Here is a 14,149-nt window from a genome sequence, read left to right as displayed (position 1 = left end):
CGCTCAGATTAATTAATTTTGATCAATTATCGTTTGTTCGATGACTATTGGTGATTGTTTGATCATAAAAACAGTTAAATTCCCAATGATTAATTATTTTATATCTAATAAGCAAACCATCACCTCACGCCTACTTGCTCATGCGCGCCGGTTTTGATTTTCGGTTTTATTTATTTATTGTTCGTCGTTTTCTCGTTAATGTTCGAATGTAAAAATTGTTTGTTCGTCTTTTATTAATTGAATTGTCTTTTAGAAATATATTGCAGGGACATTTAGTAGAAATTCATTTAATATGGAAGAATAAACTTAGTTTAAATATGTTACGGTAAGAGTGAATAATTGAAGATTATTAATAATTATCTATTATTATTAATAATTACCGAAAGTCGAGGTTAAAGTGATAAATTAATCACATTTGTACTGCTGTTTTTTGTACGTTTCAATGTATAGGTAATAATCGTGAATTATTGACCGCTTAACATCTTTAGTATTGACTTCTTAGGTACTTAATACATGTATTTAAATTTTTGGCTCTATGGGCTAAACTACCTTTGCTAACCAAATGCAAATAAATTAAAAAGCTGTGAAATGTAAAAAAATATTATTGTAGATATGTGTATGTATGTATATTTACTTACAGTAAATTACGGTACCGTACATATATTAAGTGTATAATCTATGGTACCGTACCGTACATATTATTGGTAAAAATCCTTATTTTACCTACTTATAAAGTTAAAAAATTATATTCAAACTTAATACCCGCAAAAAATGGCTAATGCTATGGAGATAATGAAACCGGCTTCTCAGTTTGTTGCTGGTGAGACTGAGCGCATCTGTAGACTATGTTTCACTTCAACACAAAACGATGGAACTGATTTAAAAGATAGCGCTAAGCTAGACAATTATTATTGTAACGAAGAATTAACTTTTGAGGACATGTTTCTAGAACTAGATGTGAGTGTTCCATTTATTTGTGAGAAAACTTTCTGCAGGTTTTTCGCTTTCAATTAACCATGATCTACTCAATTGTGTATTAGAAAACTGCCCTGATATCTGATTGCCATCATCTATCAGAATAAATTGATCATAATGATATTCATAAAATACTTCAAAGACACAATTTCAAAATAATTACCTTTCACTCACATAGTTCAATCTGTTTTAGGTACCTATAGAAACAGATCTACCGCAAACCCTATGCGTTAACTGTGTTTCAATGACAATAAATTCATATTTATTTAAAAGGTTAATAAAATACTCAGAAAGCATGTGGAATAATTTCCTGAATAAGCTTGATTTCAGCTTGAATCTGTCTGAGACAACTAGAGCAAATGCACAAACAATATATATCATTATGGGAAAAAACAATACCATACTTAAAAGCAGAAAGAAGCAAGTGACAAATAAGAAAGAAGCATTGACTACAATTAAAGACAATATCAAAAGCAGACAGAAATATGTCAAGGTCAAAAACAAAAATGTCACCTGTGATGATTGCGGGGAGAGGTTCAAAGCAAAATGGATGTTAAAGCGACACATGAAGAACCGTTGTAGCACAAAATGTTCATGTCCTCAATGTCCCAAAGATTTTTCTACATATTCCTTATTAAAAGGACACATTGAAAGAATGCATCATCCAAAACGAATTAAATGCAAAAAATGCCCAAAAATGTTCAGCACTGAGAAATTACTACATAGACATGACAAAATGTACCACTTAGCAGCCATATGCAAACTGTGTTTTGTGCAATTCCCCTCTGGCAAAGATTTAAAAGTCCACTTAGACAAGCATGAAGTGTACAAATGTCCTCGTTGTGATAAATCACTATTGAATAAAAACACTTTGAAGTTTCATCTAAAAATATGTGGTAATGATGACTCAAAGAAATTAAGCTTTTTTTGTGACATATGCAAAAAAGGCTATGCACGTAAAAATGGTTTGCGAACACATTTGAAGACAGAACATGGGTTTGGTAACTCATTATCATGCAAATGGTGCAGTAAAAAGTTTGATGCTGTCAGTAGACTTAGGAATCACACTGTTAAACACACCAAAGAAAGAAATTATCACTGCGAGCATTGTGGGAACAGATTTGTGACACAAGCAGCTGTGGTCTATCATACCAGACTTCATACTGGTGAGAAACCATTTCCATGTGACATGTGCGAAGAAAGCTTTCTTTCAGCCTCTAGAAGAATGGAACATAAGAGAAGAAAACATTTAGGCCCTTCAAAAGAATGTCCCGTTTGCCACACAAAATTCATAACTACATACTGTTTGAAAAAGCACCTGGAAAGACATTATAATCCACAAAGTAAACTTTATATACTAGAGCCTGATATAAATATTGATCATCTTAGTGTGAATGATGTAAAACAATCTATGTATTTATTACAAACCTTTATATGAGTTCCATTTTGGTTTTATTTTTAAAGGGATAATGTGAATCCTTTGATGCCTTTTGGCAACATGAATAGATATGTGGTACTAATAAGGGTCACAGCCAAAACTTTCAACCTTAGTTTACATTGTTTGATATTATTGTTTGTACCTACCAGGTAAAGATGGTAATAAAATTATATTTATACTAGAGACGAAAATAAAACTGTAAAGCAGGATTTCCTCCTATTGTTTTGTATGGTAGCTCTTTTATCAGTTTTGGTGTTATAAAAGAAAACAAATATGCTAATTCTTAGTGTCAATGATGTATTATTGAATGAAAACAAATTTATGGACTAATAATAATTACATATAATGGATTAGATTGCAATAAATAAAACTAAAAATGCAACATAATTTATTAATTTTACACAAATACAATGCTTTAGTAACTCTTACCATAACTAATTAATAACACCTACAATAGGTAATCTCTAAGATATACTGATGTTTTGTTCTGTAAGACTGGAAGGTATTGAAGTCCATTCTGTATACAATTTATTAGTTGGATCGTGATGCTTCTTCATGTGCTGTCTTAAAAATGATGGTGTCACAAATTTTTGAGAACAAATTTCACATAACAATGTTGGGCCAATGTGCTTAAATTTTATGTGTTCAGCCCTAGTGGAGGCATTAACAAATCGCTCATCGCATAATTGACAACTGTAGGGCTTTTCCCCTGTGTGACGTCTTGTATGATATAACAGAGCTTCTTTGGAAACAAATTTTCGTTGACAAATTTCACATGGGAATTTTTTCTCACCGGTATGCGTAACCAAATGTATTTTTAAGTAGCTTGGAGCTGTGAAACCCTTGTTACAATATTTACAAATGTGTGGTTTGGCATCACCATGAACAAATCTTTCATGAACTCTCAAACCCCCAGGAGTACTATATCCTTTCCCACATTTATCACAAAAGTGTGTCTTCACCAATTTACTTCTCATTGGATGAGGGTCCAACTGGTTTTCTAGGCATAGCTTTATATGACGCAGGTAAAATTCTTTGGTAATATAATGTTTGCCACATTTTGGGCATGTACTCTTGACTTTGTGTCTCAACTCATGGCTCTGTAATTTATGTAGACCTCTAAATGTCTTACCACATCCCTTGCATATGTAATTGGTATGCTGTTCATCTTGATGTTTTTTAAGACTCTTTTTAGTACATCTGTACTGGTGACATTCAGGACATGTTAAGTTTTCAGTGCTGTCAGTGTGTTCAATTAAATCATTTTCAGTTAAAAATACTTCTAAACATTTGGTGCAAGTGTATTTGTCATGAGTAGTTTCATTATGTTCTTTAAGTAGTTGTATATTACAGAATATTTCATCGCACTCCCTACATTTAACTTTAATAGATTTAACATTATCTATTTTATCTTTTTTTGCAAAAACAAGTTTTGAATCTTCTTTGCCTACAACAATGTAAAGCCTCTCGCCTGTTTCAGATGATTCTATGTCAATATTCAATGTTCTATTAAGATCATCAAATACTTTATGCAATATTTGTGTGGATTTTTCACAATTTTTAATAAAACTTATTGTTGCCAGTGTTTTATCAGCACAGTTCACGCATACAACATCTATACCAGGGATATCTTGACAAATCTGAAATGTAACAATAAAAAAAATAAGAGGTATTTTTTAGTGCTCAGGTTTAAATGGGCAGCTCAAGGTTGTTGGAGATGAAGAGTAGTGGACAGGAAAATCACAAAAAGGTCTCAAATATAAAGGCGTCCGACAATTGTGAGTGTGGTTCCTAAATATTAAGATAGATCGCAGCCAACCTGGCGTGAAGTATTGGCGCACAAACGAACCACAACGTAGACGCCGCCATCCAATTGTGATACCCGTATTATATGTCGTATATACGTAGTATTGTAATATGTCCTACTTATCACACTAAAACCGATGATTCGCAGTAGAATTCGTGGCAGGAAGATAGCTCCAGGGGGCCTCATAATAAGTTCTCTCACTAGGTAACATGTTTAAGCAAATGAACACTTATTTTATACCAAACGAAGTTTTGAGAGTAGACGGTATGAATCATGAATACCTTCACTAAATTCTTGATTAAAAAACTTTTTTTTTAATACAGACATTGCGTCTTTTAATTAACCAACCTCTTCCCCTAAAAACATCTTCAGAAGTTCGGCTAAGTTCTCAAAACAATCAATATCGTTATTCAAGTAGTCGTCAAATCTCAAGAAATCATCGTCTACGCGTTCGAGACATAACCTGCAATATTTATTTTGATTTTCATGCACAATATCAGAAACAAGAAAACTAAGCTTTGATTCTTCAATCATTCTTGAAAAACAGTGTTTTGAGTTTAAAACTGACATTAAATCGCGCTTTCTTTAATATTTCGTTCAAGAATAAATTTTATCCACGTTGACGTTTTGAAACAGGAAAGGAGTAAGTTACCAGCTAACTTTTCCAGTTAGGTTAGGCACTTTATGATAATAGCTCAAAGACTGGCCAAAATGGCAGATGCATGTCAAGCAAGGAATTAAATAAAAAAGAAAACGTTTTATCTGAGTCTTAAATTGGCGGGAAGACAGACTTTTTTTTTCATGCTAAGAAGTTTATTAATCTGAGGATTTGCAAACATCTGTCGTAGAAAAAGTAGTACTACGCTGAATCTATCATCGAGATTCCGATCCAGTGTGATCCGGCACATCCTTTCAGGCTAAGCCCCGTAAGCTCGCCGATCAACCAATGTGAAGTCAAAACAGCCCCTCGAGGCTAAGGGTAGATAGGTGGCAAAAAGGTGGCTTATTAACTATCTGCATCTGTGAACAGAAATAAATATACGCCAGACATGATTCATTAGACTTAATTCTATTACGCGCTATTATAGAATAGAAGAAACATTAATCATATTCCTCTATTCATTAATCGTGCCAACAACATTTTGAAGGTTAATTTGTAAATTGCGAATAACAACATTCAGTTTGCCTTTGTCATTTGCATGTAGTTGTAAAATATAATCATTTTCAGATAAAATAACATATTTTCTTCTTTTTACCTTTATACCACAATATGTAGGGTCAGCATAGTATGTCTTCTTCCATTTTGACCTATGAAAAGTAATCTCCACACTGACATCCTTCTCTCAAATATCCTCTTACACACAACCCATCCAAGTAATTTTAGGACACCTCAAATAAATTTTAATTGCATTGCATTTTTTTTGGAGAGACTGCTATTGGCCTGAAGTCTTTACAGCTTCTCCGTGACCTATGAACAAGCTGAAAAGTTCAACCGTTTCGATGTAACAGAAATAGCTTCGACTTTATTTATAAAATATAAAATTAGTCGACATTGTGATATCTTAATTTTCCTGTAATGGAAAATGAAACTACTACTTTACAAATTTCCATTGAATAATATAAATTCACTTTATCGCCTAATGAGCCCACTGAGTTTCTCGTCGGTTCTTCTCAATGGGTCGCGTTTCCTAACCAGTGGTAGATTCTGCGAAGCACGGCTCTTGCTAGGACCAGTGTTAGCATCACTCCGGTTTGAGCCCCGTGAGCTCACCTACTACTAGCTAAGGTTACGCTGAAATAGCCTCTCAAGGCTATCAGCTTAGGTAGAAAAAAAAACTCGCCTAACAAATTAGTATTAAGATTAAAGCTGTCTGATATTCAATTAAAAAACGAAGAGGGGTACTTCAAATAAATTTTGAGGTTGCTAATAGCGATTTCTCGTATACATTATACTTCAGTGCTCGTATATCGATTCTAATCTGATCATACCGTTTTTGTCAAATGTGACCAGCCTCCAATTTCAGAGAAAGATTACTGCTTAGCGCTGCCCGTTAAGTCGCTTTGCACTGGTTTTGTAAATATCGTATTGGAATGTAAAGTGAAACTATTGTCTGAAATCCGGTTTTAATTATAATTTACAAAACAAAATTATTGTTTCAAGTCTGTAAAAATTTTAATTAGTTTAGGTTTAGTTGTATGTACAACCACTATGTAACCACTATGCATCACACGTTTTTTTACAACTGCCAATGTTTAGCATCAAAACTTATAAGCAATTATAATCTCGACAACCGTGGTTAATTTAATCTATATCGATTTTCTGTCAGCGTTTTATTAGCTAAAGAAAACAAACGTTCTGATGGAGCTGATGTCGCAACTACAAAGAAGTGTTCGAGAGCTAGAGTATTAAGATTTGATCAAGACCTACTTGATTTTCAATGAATTTTGATACTTGCAGTCTCCCATTGGTTGTGGAACTACCTTAATAGCCCTTCATTTGAAATAGTATCTGTTTCAGGACCTACCCACATCGTACCTATTCCAATAGTGTAAGCCGGCACTTAAACGCAGTATTACAATAGAAGATTATGTTGTTAACATTTTGAATCTATTTATTGTTTGCTATCTTAGTATTTGATAGAACAAGTATCACTCAAAGCAGTCGATACAAAACGATATTTTTGATACGATATACGCATTGGCGTGTATCGATAAAAATATTTAAATGTCGCCATCCATTTTTCGATACACTAAATTATCAATACGTATCGGGCATCGCTACCCCATTTAGAGAGAAAAACTCCATGAACTATTTTTACTTCTGATGCTTTCCAGTAAAAAAATTATTTGTTATGAGCGTAGTGACTCCGCAAACGTTTTAGTTATGAAATAAAGCAAGATTAATATTGACGAAAAAAATCTTGAAAAACAATTAAGGTAAAAAGTTTACATGTAGTCAGTGCGAGTAACTGCAAAAAAATAGTTTAATACTTTTTTGTCTGCATTTAAAAATGGCACAATGGTACTCCTTCCTAACTGGTGTTTAGAGAAACCGCTTCTCTTAAGTCCCCCACAAGCCACGTGCTCACTGATGGATGGTAAGTGCGTAGGTCATGGGGCGAGGCCGTGAGTGTTGCGAAACCACATCTATGGACCACTTGGATATGGATCTCAGCCTGATGAGTAAGACATCCGTGATACATTATAAATGACCTTATTTCTCAAGACCGGCCAGGGCATTAATATAACACAAGCTAGGCCAAGAACTTATATGGCTTTCTATGGTACTCAAATGAAGACTCTCTTGTATTACTTAATTCAAATAGATGATATCTATAAATGTGATTTGGCCCGGAGTGAACCTTACCAGACCTCACAGAGAGAAATAGTAACAAAAATGAATATGTAACAAAAATTAATTGTTATTCGTTATATAATAGCTAATAATAAATAATAGCCGCACCATTTGAGAATCGCATTATAATTATCGATTTGACGTTTGCGAACAAAGAAATTTTACAAAAAGAAAATAAGCAAATTTATAAATTTTTCACAGGACGGTTATTACGGATATTACAGATCAGTTTGTATAAGGTAAAACATAATCATGAATTGAACAATGTTATTTAGTTAGACACCGGGCTTCAAATAGTTTATTACAGTCAATACGTCATCATTATATAACAAACAAAAAAAAATATTTCCTTGATACTGCTCCATGAAATGTAAGTTTAGTTTTGTACTCAGTAAATACCAGATTGAACACCCAAGAGCTTTTTGTGAGCAAACATTTTTTCCAGAACCTTCCCGAAGACTTTGCCGGCATCTCCTATTACTTCTGGAAGACCAAAACGGAATGTTGCTGCTGGAATAAATGATGAAATTAAGAATAATTAGTACGAACTAGACGACTCTACGAAGTTGACTTTATTTTATGCGCTCTTCGTAAACCTGGAAAACCTAAAAGCGAATTCACGGTTTACCGTCCGATTAGTGTCCTCACAGCAAATTCTACAAACGACTACTACCCAATCGCCTCTGAAACTTCATCTCAGAAGGGTTAAACAGAAGCGAACCACTCCCCATGGGAGCTCCTATCTTCGAAATCGCGAAGGCGTTCGACAAAGTCTGGCACAACGACTAAATTTATAAGCTGTACAACATGGAATTTCCAGACAGGTTGGTGCTCACCATACAAGACTTCATATCGAACCGTTCGTTTCGGGATCGAGTTGTGAGAACATGCTCTCTTCCGAAACAAATCTCGGCCGGAATCCCACAAGGCTCCGCCCTCTCCGTGCAAAAGCACAGCCGTACTTTTCATGAGGTTTATTTTTTATTGCCCGTGTAGGTAGACGAGCATACAGCCTACCTGATAGTGAGTGGTTACCGACGGTCATGGACGTCAGCAATACCGGAGGCAGAGCCAAGCCGCTGCCTACCGTTAATCAATTCTTTATCAAATCTTTGGCTAGCCCATACCGTGGGCCTCTCTGTTTGTATAATTTCTCTGTTTTTGCAGAATAGCCGTCGGAGCACCGTGGTGCTTGAGGAATATCGATTATCACGACGACTTAAATGAACCGATACGTAAGTATCTGAAGGAAGTATCAGAACGCTACTTTGAAAAAGCAGCGCGACACGATTACCCCCTTATCGTGCTCGCTGCTAATTACTTAACCGACCCAGGCGACGGGGCAACGCAAAGGCGCCGTCGCCCGAAATATGTCTTGTCGAATAACCCGGATCCACTCTTGGTGTTTTTAGGTTCTTCAAGCAGCGGTCACTGTCCTCGTCGATTATGACGAAGAGTTCGACGAGTGAACTAACGCATAGACACAATTCACCGATTTTCTCGCCGGATCTTCTCAGTGGGTCGCGATTCCGATCCAGTTGTAGATTCTGCCAAGCACTGCTCTTGCTAAGGCCAGTGTCAGAACATTCTCTCAGGTTGAGCCTCATGAACTCACCTACCAGTTGCAGTGAGGTTGGAATAGACCCTTGGCGAGTAAAGCGAACTTACTAGCGAATAGGAAGAAAAAAAAATACGTTTTCCAAGTAGTGTAATAGTCTTGGTGTCGTAAGTTGTTTGCCTAATTTTTTATTGATAGACTTAAGTCTCTTTCTTTTCGGGTTGCACTAGATAGATTATAAATTCTGAGGCTACTTTTGAATACTTATCATTTGTTAAAAAGGTTAATTGTTTTTGGAATTTCTTACATCTTTGTGTAGTTGTTGTACTTTTTGTGTGGCATTCAGAGATACAAATCTGAAAACAAATTTTTATTTATAAATGCATTATAACGATTTCTTAAAAAAATAACGTCCGTTAAAATAAGTCACCAAAATCAGTAGTACATATATCTCTGTATGAATTAGCATTTTTGATGTAATTGAACTAAAAACTGAGTTAATTTTAAAAAAATTTAACATTTGTAGACTTATTTAAATTTACCGCAAGACTAGAAAACGTTTTTGGCCACTTGAAGGCAACGGAGAGATAGGCCATACAGTCACATATTTCGAATGTTAAATTATTCCACTTCAAGAATTGCAGGGGGGCACATCTTTCGTCTGACCCCCTGTTGTGTGTTGTAAAAAAACCACCAGGAGATCGTCCTGTTGCTTCATATTATTAGTCCAGATTTCAACAGACTTCCAAATTGGTGGGAGAACAGACCAAAAAATATTGCTCTCGGCAGCGTTACCGATCTACCTAAAGAATAATTCCCAGGTTCCATAGTCTTTTAGCCAAATCTCGGAACGAAATGATTTCGTTTTGTCAACAATACTTTTAATAGACGATGGGGTTAAACTGCCACATTTCCTTTGAAGTTAAAGAAAAAGAAAAAAATACTCAGATTTTCCAACAAAACAGCTGATTTTAGTCGACCAAATCATTGCCCAAATTTTCTTGTTTTGAACTTAAATGTATTCAAGCTTAACTTGTAAATTTAAAGTCATTAACGAGATTCAGGTTTTTGCCTGATATTGTCATAACATCTTCTTCTTCATAGTCATTTTCTAACATCGTACAATACCACGTATGTCTATTGACTTTTCACACCAGGATTTGCTGCAACCCCCTTCAGAAGTAGATAAATATAAGTAAATTCTCTGAAATATGAAATCTTTCAGTTGCTCGTATAAATATTATGATGCGACTACGAAGATGCGATTACTGGATGGGAAGGATGCTTAAAACTTGAGGTCCAAATTGCAATCAGCGAAGTTATGCTCTATGTACGTGACGAGACGAAGTGCCAACAAGGGTGATCCCTTGTGAGTTGGCTAGATCCCGTATGGGTGATGCCTTGTGAGTTGGCTAGATCCCGTATGGATGATGCCTTATGACTTGGCTAGATCCCGAATGGGTGATGCCTTGTGGATCTACTAGTAAAATGGTAAGAAGCTCTAAGGCTCTATGGACTTTTTGGAAGAACCCTGTAGTCAACTCTAGCGACTTTATTTCATTTTATTATAATTATTCACTTTCACATTTGTAAATATAACGTTTTAGCAATTTCACCATTGATACCAAACAAAATTAAAAAATCACATAAGTTGACATTTTGCATTTCCACCGAAAAGTCATAGATTATACAACAAAATCAAATAAAAGTGATAGACATAGCATTCATCTCTTTCTTTTCAGCAGCAATCAAAATGGCCGAAATCTATTGTGGCACGACAGACGTCTCGAAATAGGTATTAGCAATTTGTCGTTTGTTAACTGTTCGAAATAAAGTTTAGTGTCAAAGTGTGTCGGTCATTGCGGTGTCCTATGCTAGTGCATGTTGTGTGCGAGTGTTGACCAAGTGTTACTTTGTGATACCACGTTTATCTAAAAAGTTTTTGTGTTTGTGTTTCTTGTTTTTACCAATAAAATCATCCCGACGTTTGTTTTGGATTTATGTACACTTGATTACGGTAAGCTCGTTCACAGTTTACTAGTTCTATTAGTTTTATTTAATTTAAAAAGATTTGGCCACTGTGGAATTGGTAAAAAATAGGTAAAGTTTTGACAGTATTCGGTCCCTTTCCATCATTTTGTTATCGTGAAAGTTCAAAAGAGATGGAAGTAAAATGTTAGGATGTTGTCACTCCCTGTTAAGTGTGCCGCGTATTATTGTTTTGGTGGTGATTTGTAACGAAATTATCGAAATGCAAGCTAGTTTCCGATCTAGAGGTCGTAATCAGTAATTCGAGGCAACCCTTTTAAGTTGAACAATGTTGTCGCGTAGGTGGTCAGGCTACACTCATCCGCAGTGACATCATAGTTTCGTATTTTGAGAATCGTAATCTGCGATTATTTTCATTATGAAATGCACTGCATGTCTTTTAATGTACTTGCGTCAAAGTACACGAACATCAACGTTGTTAGTGAAACATTTCGTTATCAAAGTATGTACCTATGAAGTAGATTAGGACATCACTCGCCCAATGTTACTGTTATATCCTGTCCCTTATTATAATAAATTCATACGGCCAAAGAATGTCGCCTTAACTACTACAACATGATTTTGTAACAACTTGATTAAAACATGGTTTTTAGTACAATATTTTCAATCGGGAACTGATATAATACTAGAAAACATAGGCAGGTTATGTTTTAGTAAATAGTAATGATCAAAACTGGTTACAGAGATCATGTAGTGCAGATTTCTTCAAAAATATTTTATAAACAAAAATGATTAACAGTAAAATAGAATTCATTTGATAGACTGAATTATGAGTCATTATTATAATAAGAAGCAATCTTACATATTTTTAAAGTCATACAATTGCATCGATCTTATTATATCTAAGTTTTTGGTCTATATTACTGTACTATAAAATTAACTTTAAATAATGGTTCCTTTGATACTTCTAAATAAAAAATAAACAGTGTTCTTATAATATGTGAAATATACTTAATACATAATCTGTTACACTCATAACTGAGTTACGGCTGTTTTTGGCAAGATGCCAACTTCCTTTTGAAGCCCACTGTTACAAGAATGTTAATGATTTACGCAATCATTTATATCTAATTTAAAAAGATCCTTTAAAACATGGATTCTAAGTATAATTAATACTCATCATTTTAGCAAGTTCATGGTTGGAAAACCCAGAAATTTAAAGAAAAGATAGCTAGTTGCAGCTAAGGTAGCTGGTAGTTCCTCTCCCATAACACAGCCAATTGTGGAGCTTATCAAATAAAACAGAATCTATTGTTTGTTGTCACATTATTTTCAAAATAGCTGGAATAAAGAAATGCAGACAAAGTAAAACTTGAAGAAAAAGTGATTTTATTAAACAGACTATCATTTTAATTATTAATAATATTTAAAAAAATATGTTATACATTTTCTTGTGATATTTTTATAATTAATAATTATACTGACTATAACTATACTGAGACCTTAGAACTTACATCTCAAGGTGAGTGGCGCATTTATGTTGTAGTTGTCTATGGGCTCCACTTAACACCAGGTGGACTGTGAGCTCGTCCACCCATCTAAGCAATAAAAAAAAGTGTTTAAACAACTTTTGACAACAGTTTTAGTTTAGTTTTCTCTATAATTACGGCATTAAGAACAAATATAAAGTATTTCCTGAGCTCATTTACATCTAACTTTTACATATCTAAAAATCAGAACTGTTTGCCACAACAGCTTGAACAAAAACTGAGTAAAAATATAATGAATGTACCACACATGACTATTTCTTTGATCTGGGGAGTGAAACTGTGTTGAAGCAATTAGATGCACCGACACGGCATATATTATTGTGTTATATAAGTGCTTACTACACTAGTCTGTAGCATCAACATTACAAAGCTAAGAAAATTTGTCATTCACTAAGATGTAACAATATGTATTTCATGTTTCGTTACTGGCAAATTATGATTAAGTTATATTTAGAACAGCAAAATGAATGTTTGTTTTCTTTCTTTAACATAGTAATCTGTTAGACAACACTGTTGTATTATTTGAATTTGTAAAATTTTTGTTGAATAAATAATTGTGGACAAATCACGAATAGGCATCTAGTCTAGTCTTGAATTGGGATATCTGTAGTGTCGGAAACAGAGACATTAGATATTAAAGACACAAAAATCCCTAATGTTGATATCACATACTGGTGATATTACTCGTTGTAGGACCTCTTGTGAGTCCGCGGCGGTAGGTACCACCGGATCGGAAACGCGACCCACTGAGAAGATTCGGGTAGAAACTTAGTGGGCTCTATCTGTGGGTTAATTTACTCACCGAACCCATCGCCGCAGGTGACGGATTCAACGAGTACGGTGACCGGTGCTTAAGGTACCTAAAACACCGTTAGTGGATTCAGCTCATGTCCCATCTAGACTACTAAAAATCAGTAACGCCCATTATCTTCAGAAACGTTTTCATAGCTGACATGATTCATCGAAGTTACCATCTTACGGAATCCCCGAGGGTCTCTGCAAGTGGATCGCTAGCGGTTTGGATGGGCGGAGCATCACGGTCGTTGTAGACGGTGACTGTTCTGATACCATGACCATTAACGCTGGCGTTCCACAAGGTTCGGTGCTCTCCCCCACGCTTTTCATCCTGTATATCAATGACATGCTGTCTATTGATGGCATGCATTGCTATGCGGATGACAGCACGGGGGATGCGCGATATATCGGCCATCAGAGTCTCTCTCGGAGCATGGTACAAGAGAGACGATCAAAGCTTGTGTCTGAAGTGGAGAACTCTCTGGGGCGAGTCTCCGAATGGGGTGAATTGAACTTGGTTCAATTCAACCCGTTAAAGACACAAGTTTGCGCGTTCACTGCGAAGAAGGACCCCTTTGTCATGGCGCCGCAATTCCAAGGAGTATCCCTGCAACCCTCCGAGAGTATCGGGATACTTGGGGTCGACATTTCGAGCGATGTCCAGTTTCGGAGTCATTTGGAA

The 14,149-nt window shown here is 35.3% G+C and overlaps 3 protein-coding genes across 7 annotated transcripts in view; 2 read left to right on the top strand and 1 right to left on the bottom strand.

Moving 5' to 3' along the window:
* Positions 1 to 605: 605 nt before the first annotated feature.
* On the top strand, positions 606 to 2,417 carry LOC114248738 (uncharacterized). Its single transcript, XM_089738206.1, has 3 exons — positions 606 to 658; positions 691 to 957; positions 1,169 to 2,417. The coding sequence occupies exons 2-3, from the start codon at positions 772 to 774 to the stop codon at positions 2,411 to 2,413; spliced, it is 1,431 nt and encodes a 476-aa protein (XP_089594332.1). The 5' UTR covers positions 606 to 658; positions 691 to 771; the 3' UTR covers positions 2,414 to 2,417.
* A 279-nt stretch (positions 2,418 to 2,696) lies between these two features.
* On the bottom strand, positions 2,697 to 4,928 carry LOC114248735 (uncharacterized). Of its 3 annotated transcripts, XM_089738208.1 has the most exons (3): positions 4,789 to 4,928; positions 4,569 to 4,683; positions 2,697 to 4,053 (listed from the first exon to the last, which is right to left on the bottom strand). In XM_089738208.1, coding segments are annotated over exons 1-3 (1,293 nt in total). In that variant the 5' UTR covers positions 4,791 to 4,928; the 3' UTR covers positions 2,697 to 2,877. The 3 variants fall into 3 exon arrangements, with proteins under 3 accessions (XP_089594334.1, XP_028037929.2, XP_089594333.1); XM_028182128.2 differs by having other exon boundaries at positions 4,569 to 4,907; XM_089738207.1 differs by lacking the exons at positions 4,569 to 4,683; positions 4,789 to 4,928 and adding an exon at positions 4,263 to 4,456.
* Positions 4,929 to 10,864: 5,936 nt separating this feature from the next.
* Positions 10,865 to 14,149, top strand: part of RhoGEF2 (Rho guanine nucleotide exchange factor 2) — a 176,677-nt gene continuing 173,392 nt past the window's right edge. The window contains exon 1 of one of the 3 annotated variants that reach the window (XM_089738095.1): positions 10,865 to 10,928. The gene's annotated coding sequence lies outside the window, so the exon portion shown is untranslated. Of the gene's footprint in view, positions 11,151 to 14,149 lie in introns of all 3 variants that reach the window. The other 2 variants (XM_089738099.1, XM_089738094.1) reach the window with 2 other exon arrangements.

Source organism: Bombyx mandarina, chromosome 24 (genome assembly GCF_030267445.1).
Source record: "Bombyx mandarina strain Sakado chromosome 24, ASM3026744v2".
Classification (NCBI taxonomy): domain Eukaryota; kingdom Metazoa; phylum Arthropoda; class Insecta; order Lepidoptera; family Bombycidae; genus Bombyx; species Bombyx mandarina.
The sequence above is the reverse complement of the archived record's forward strand: the minus strand, read 5'-3'. Positions and strand labels throughout refer to the sequence as shown.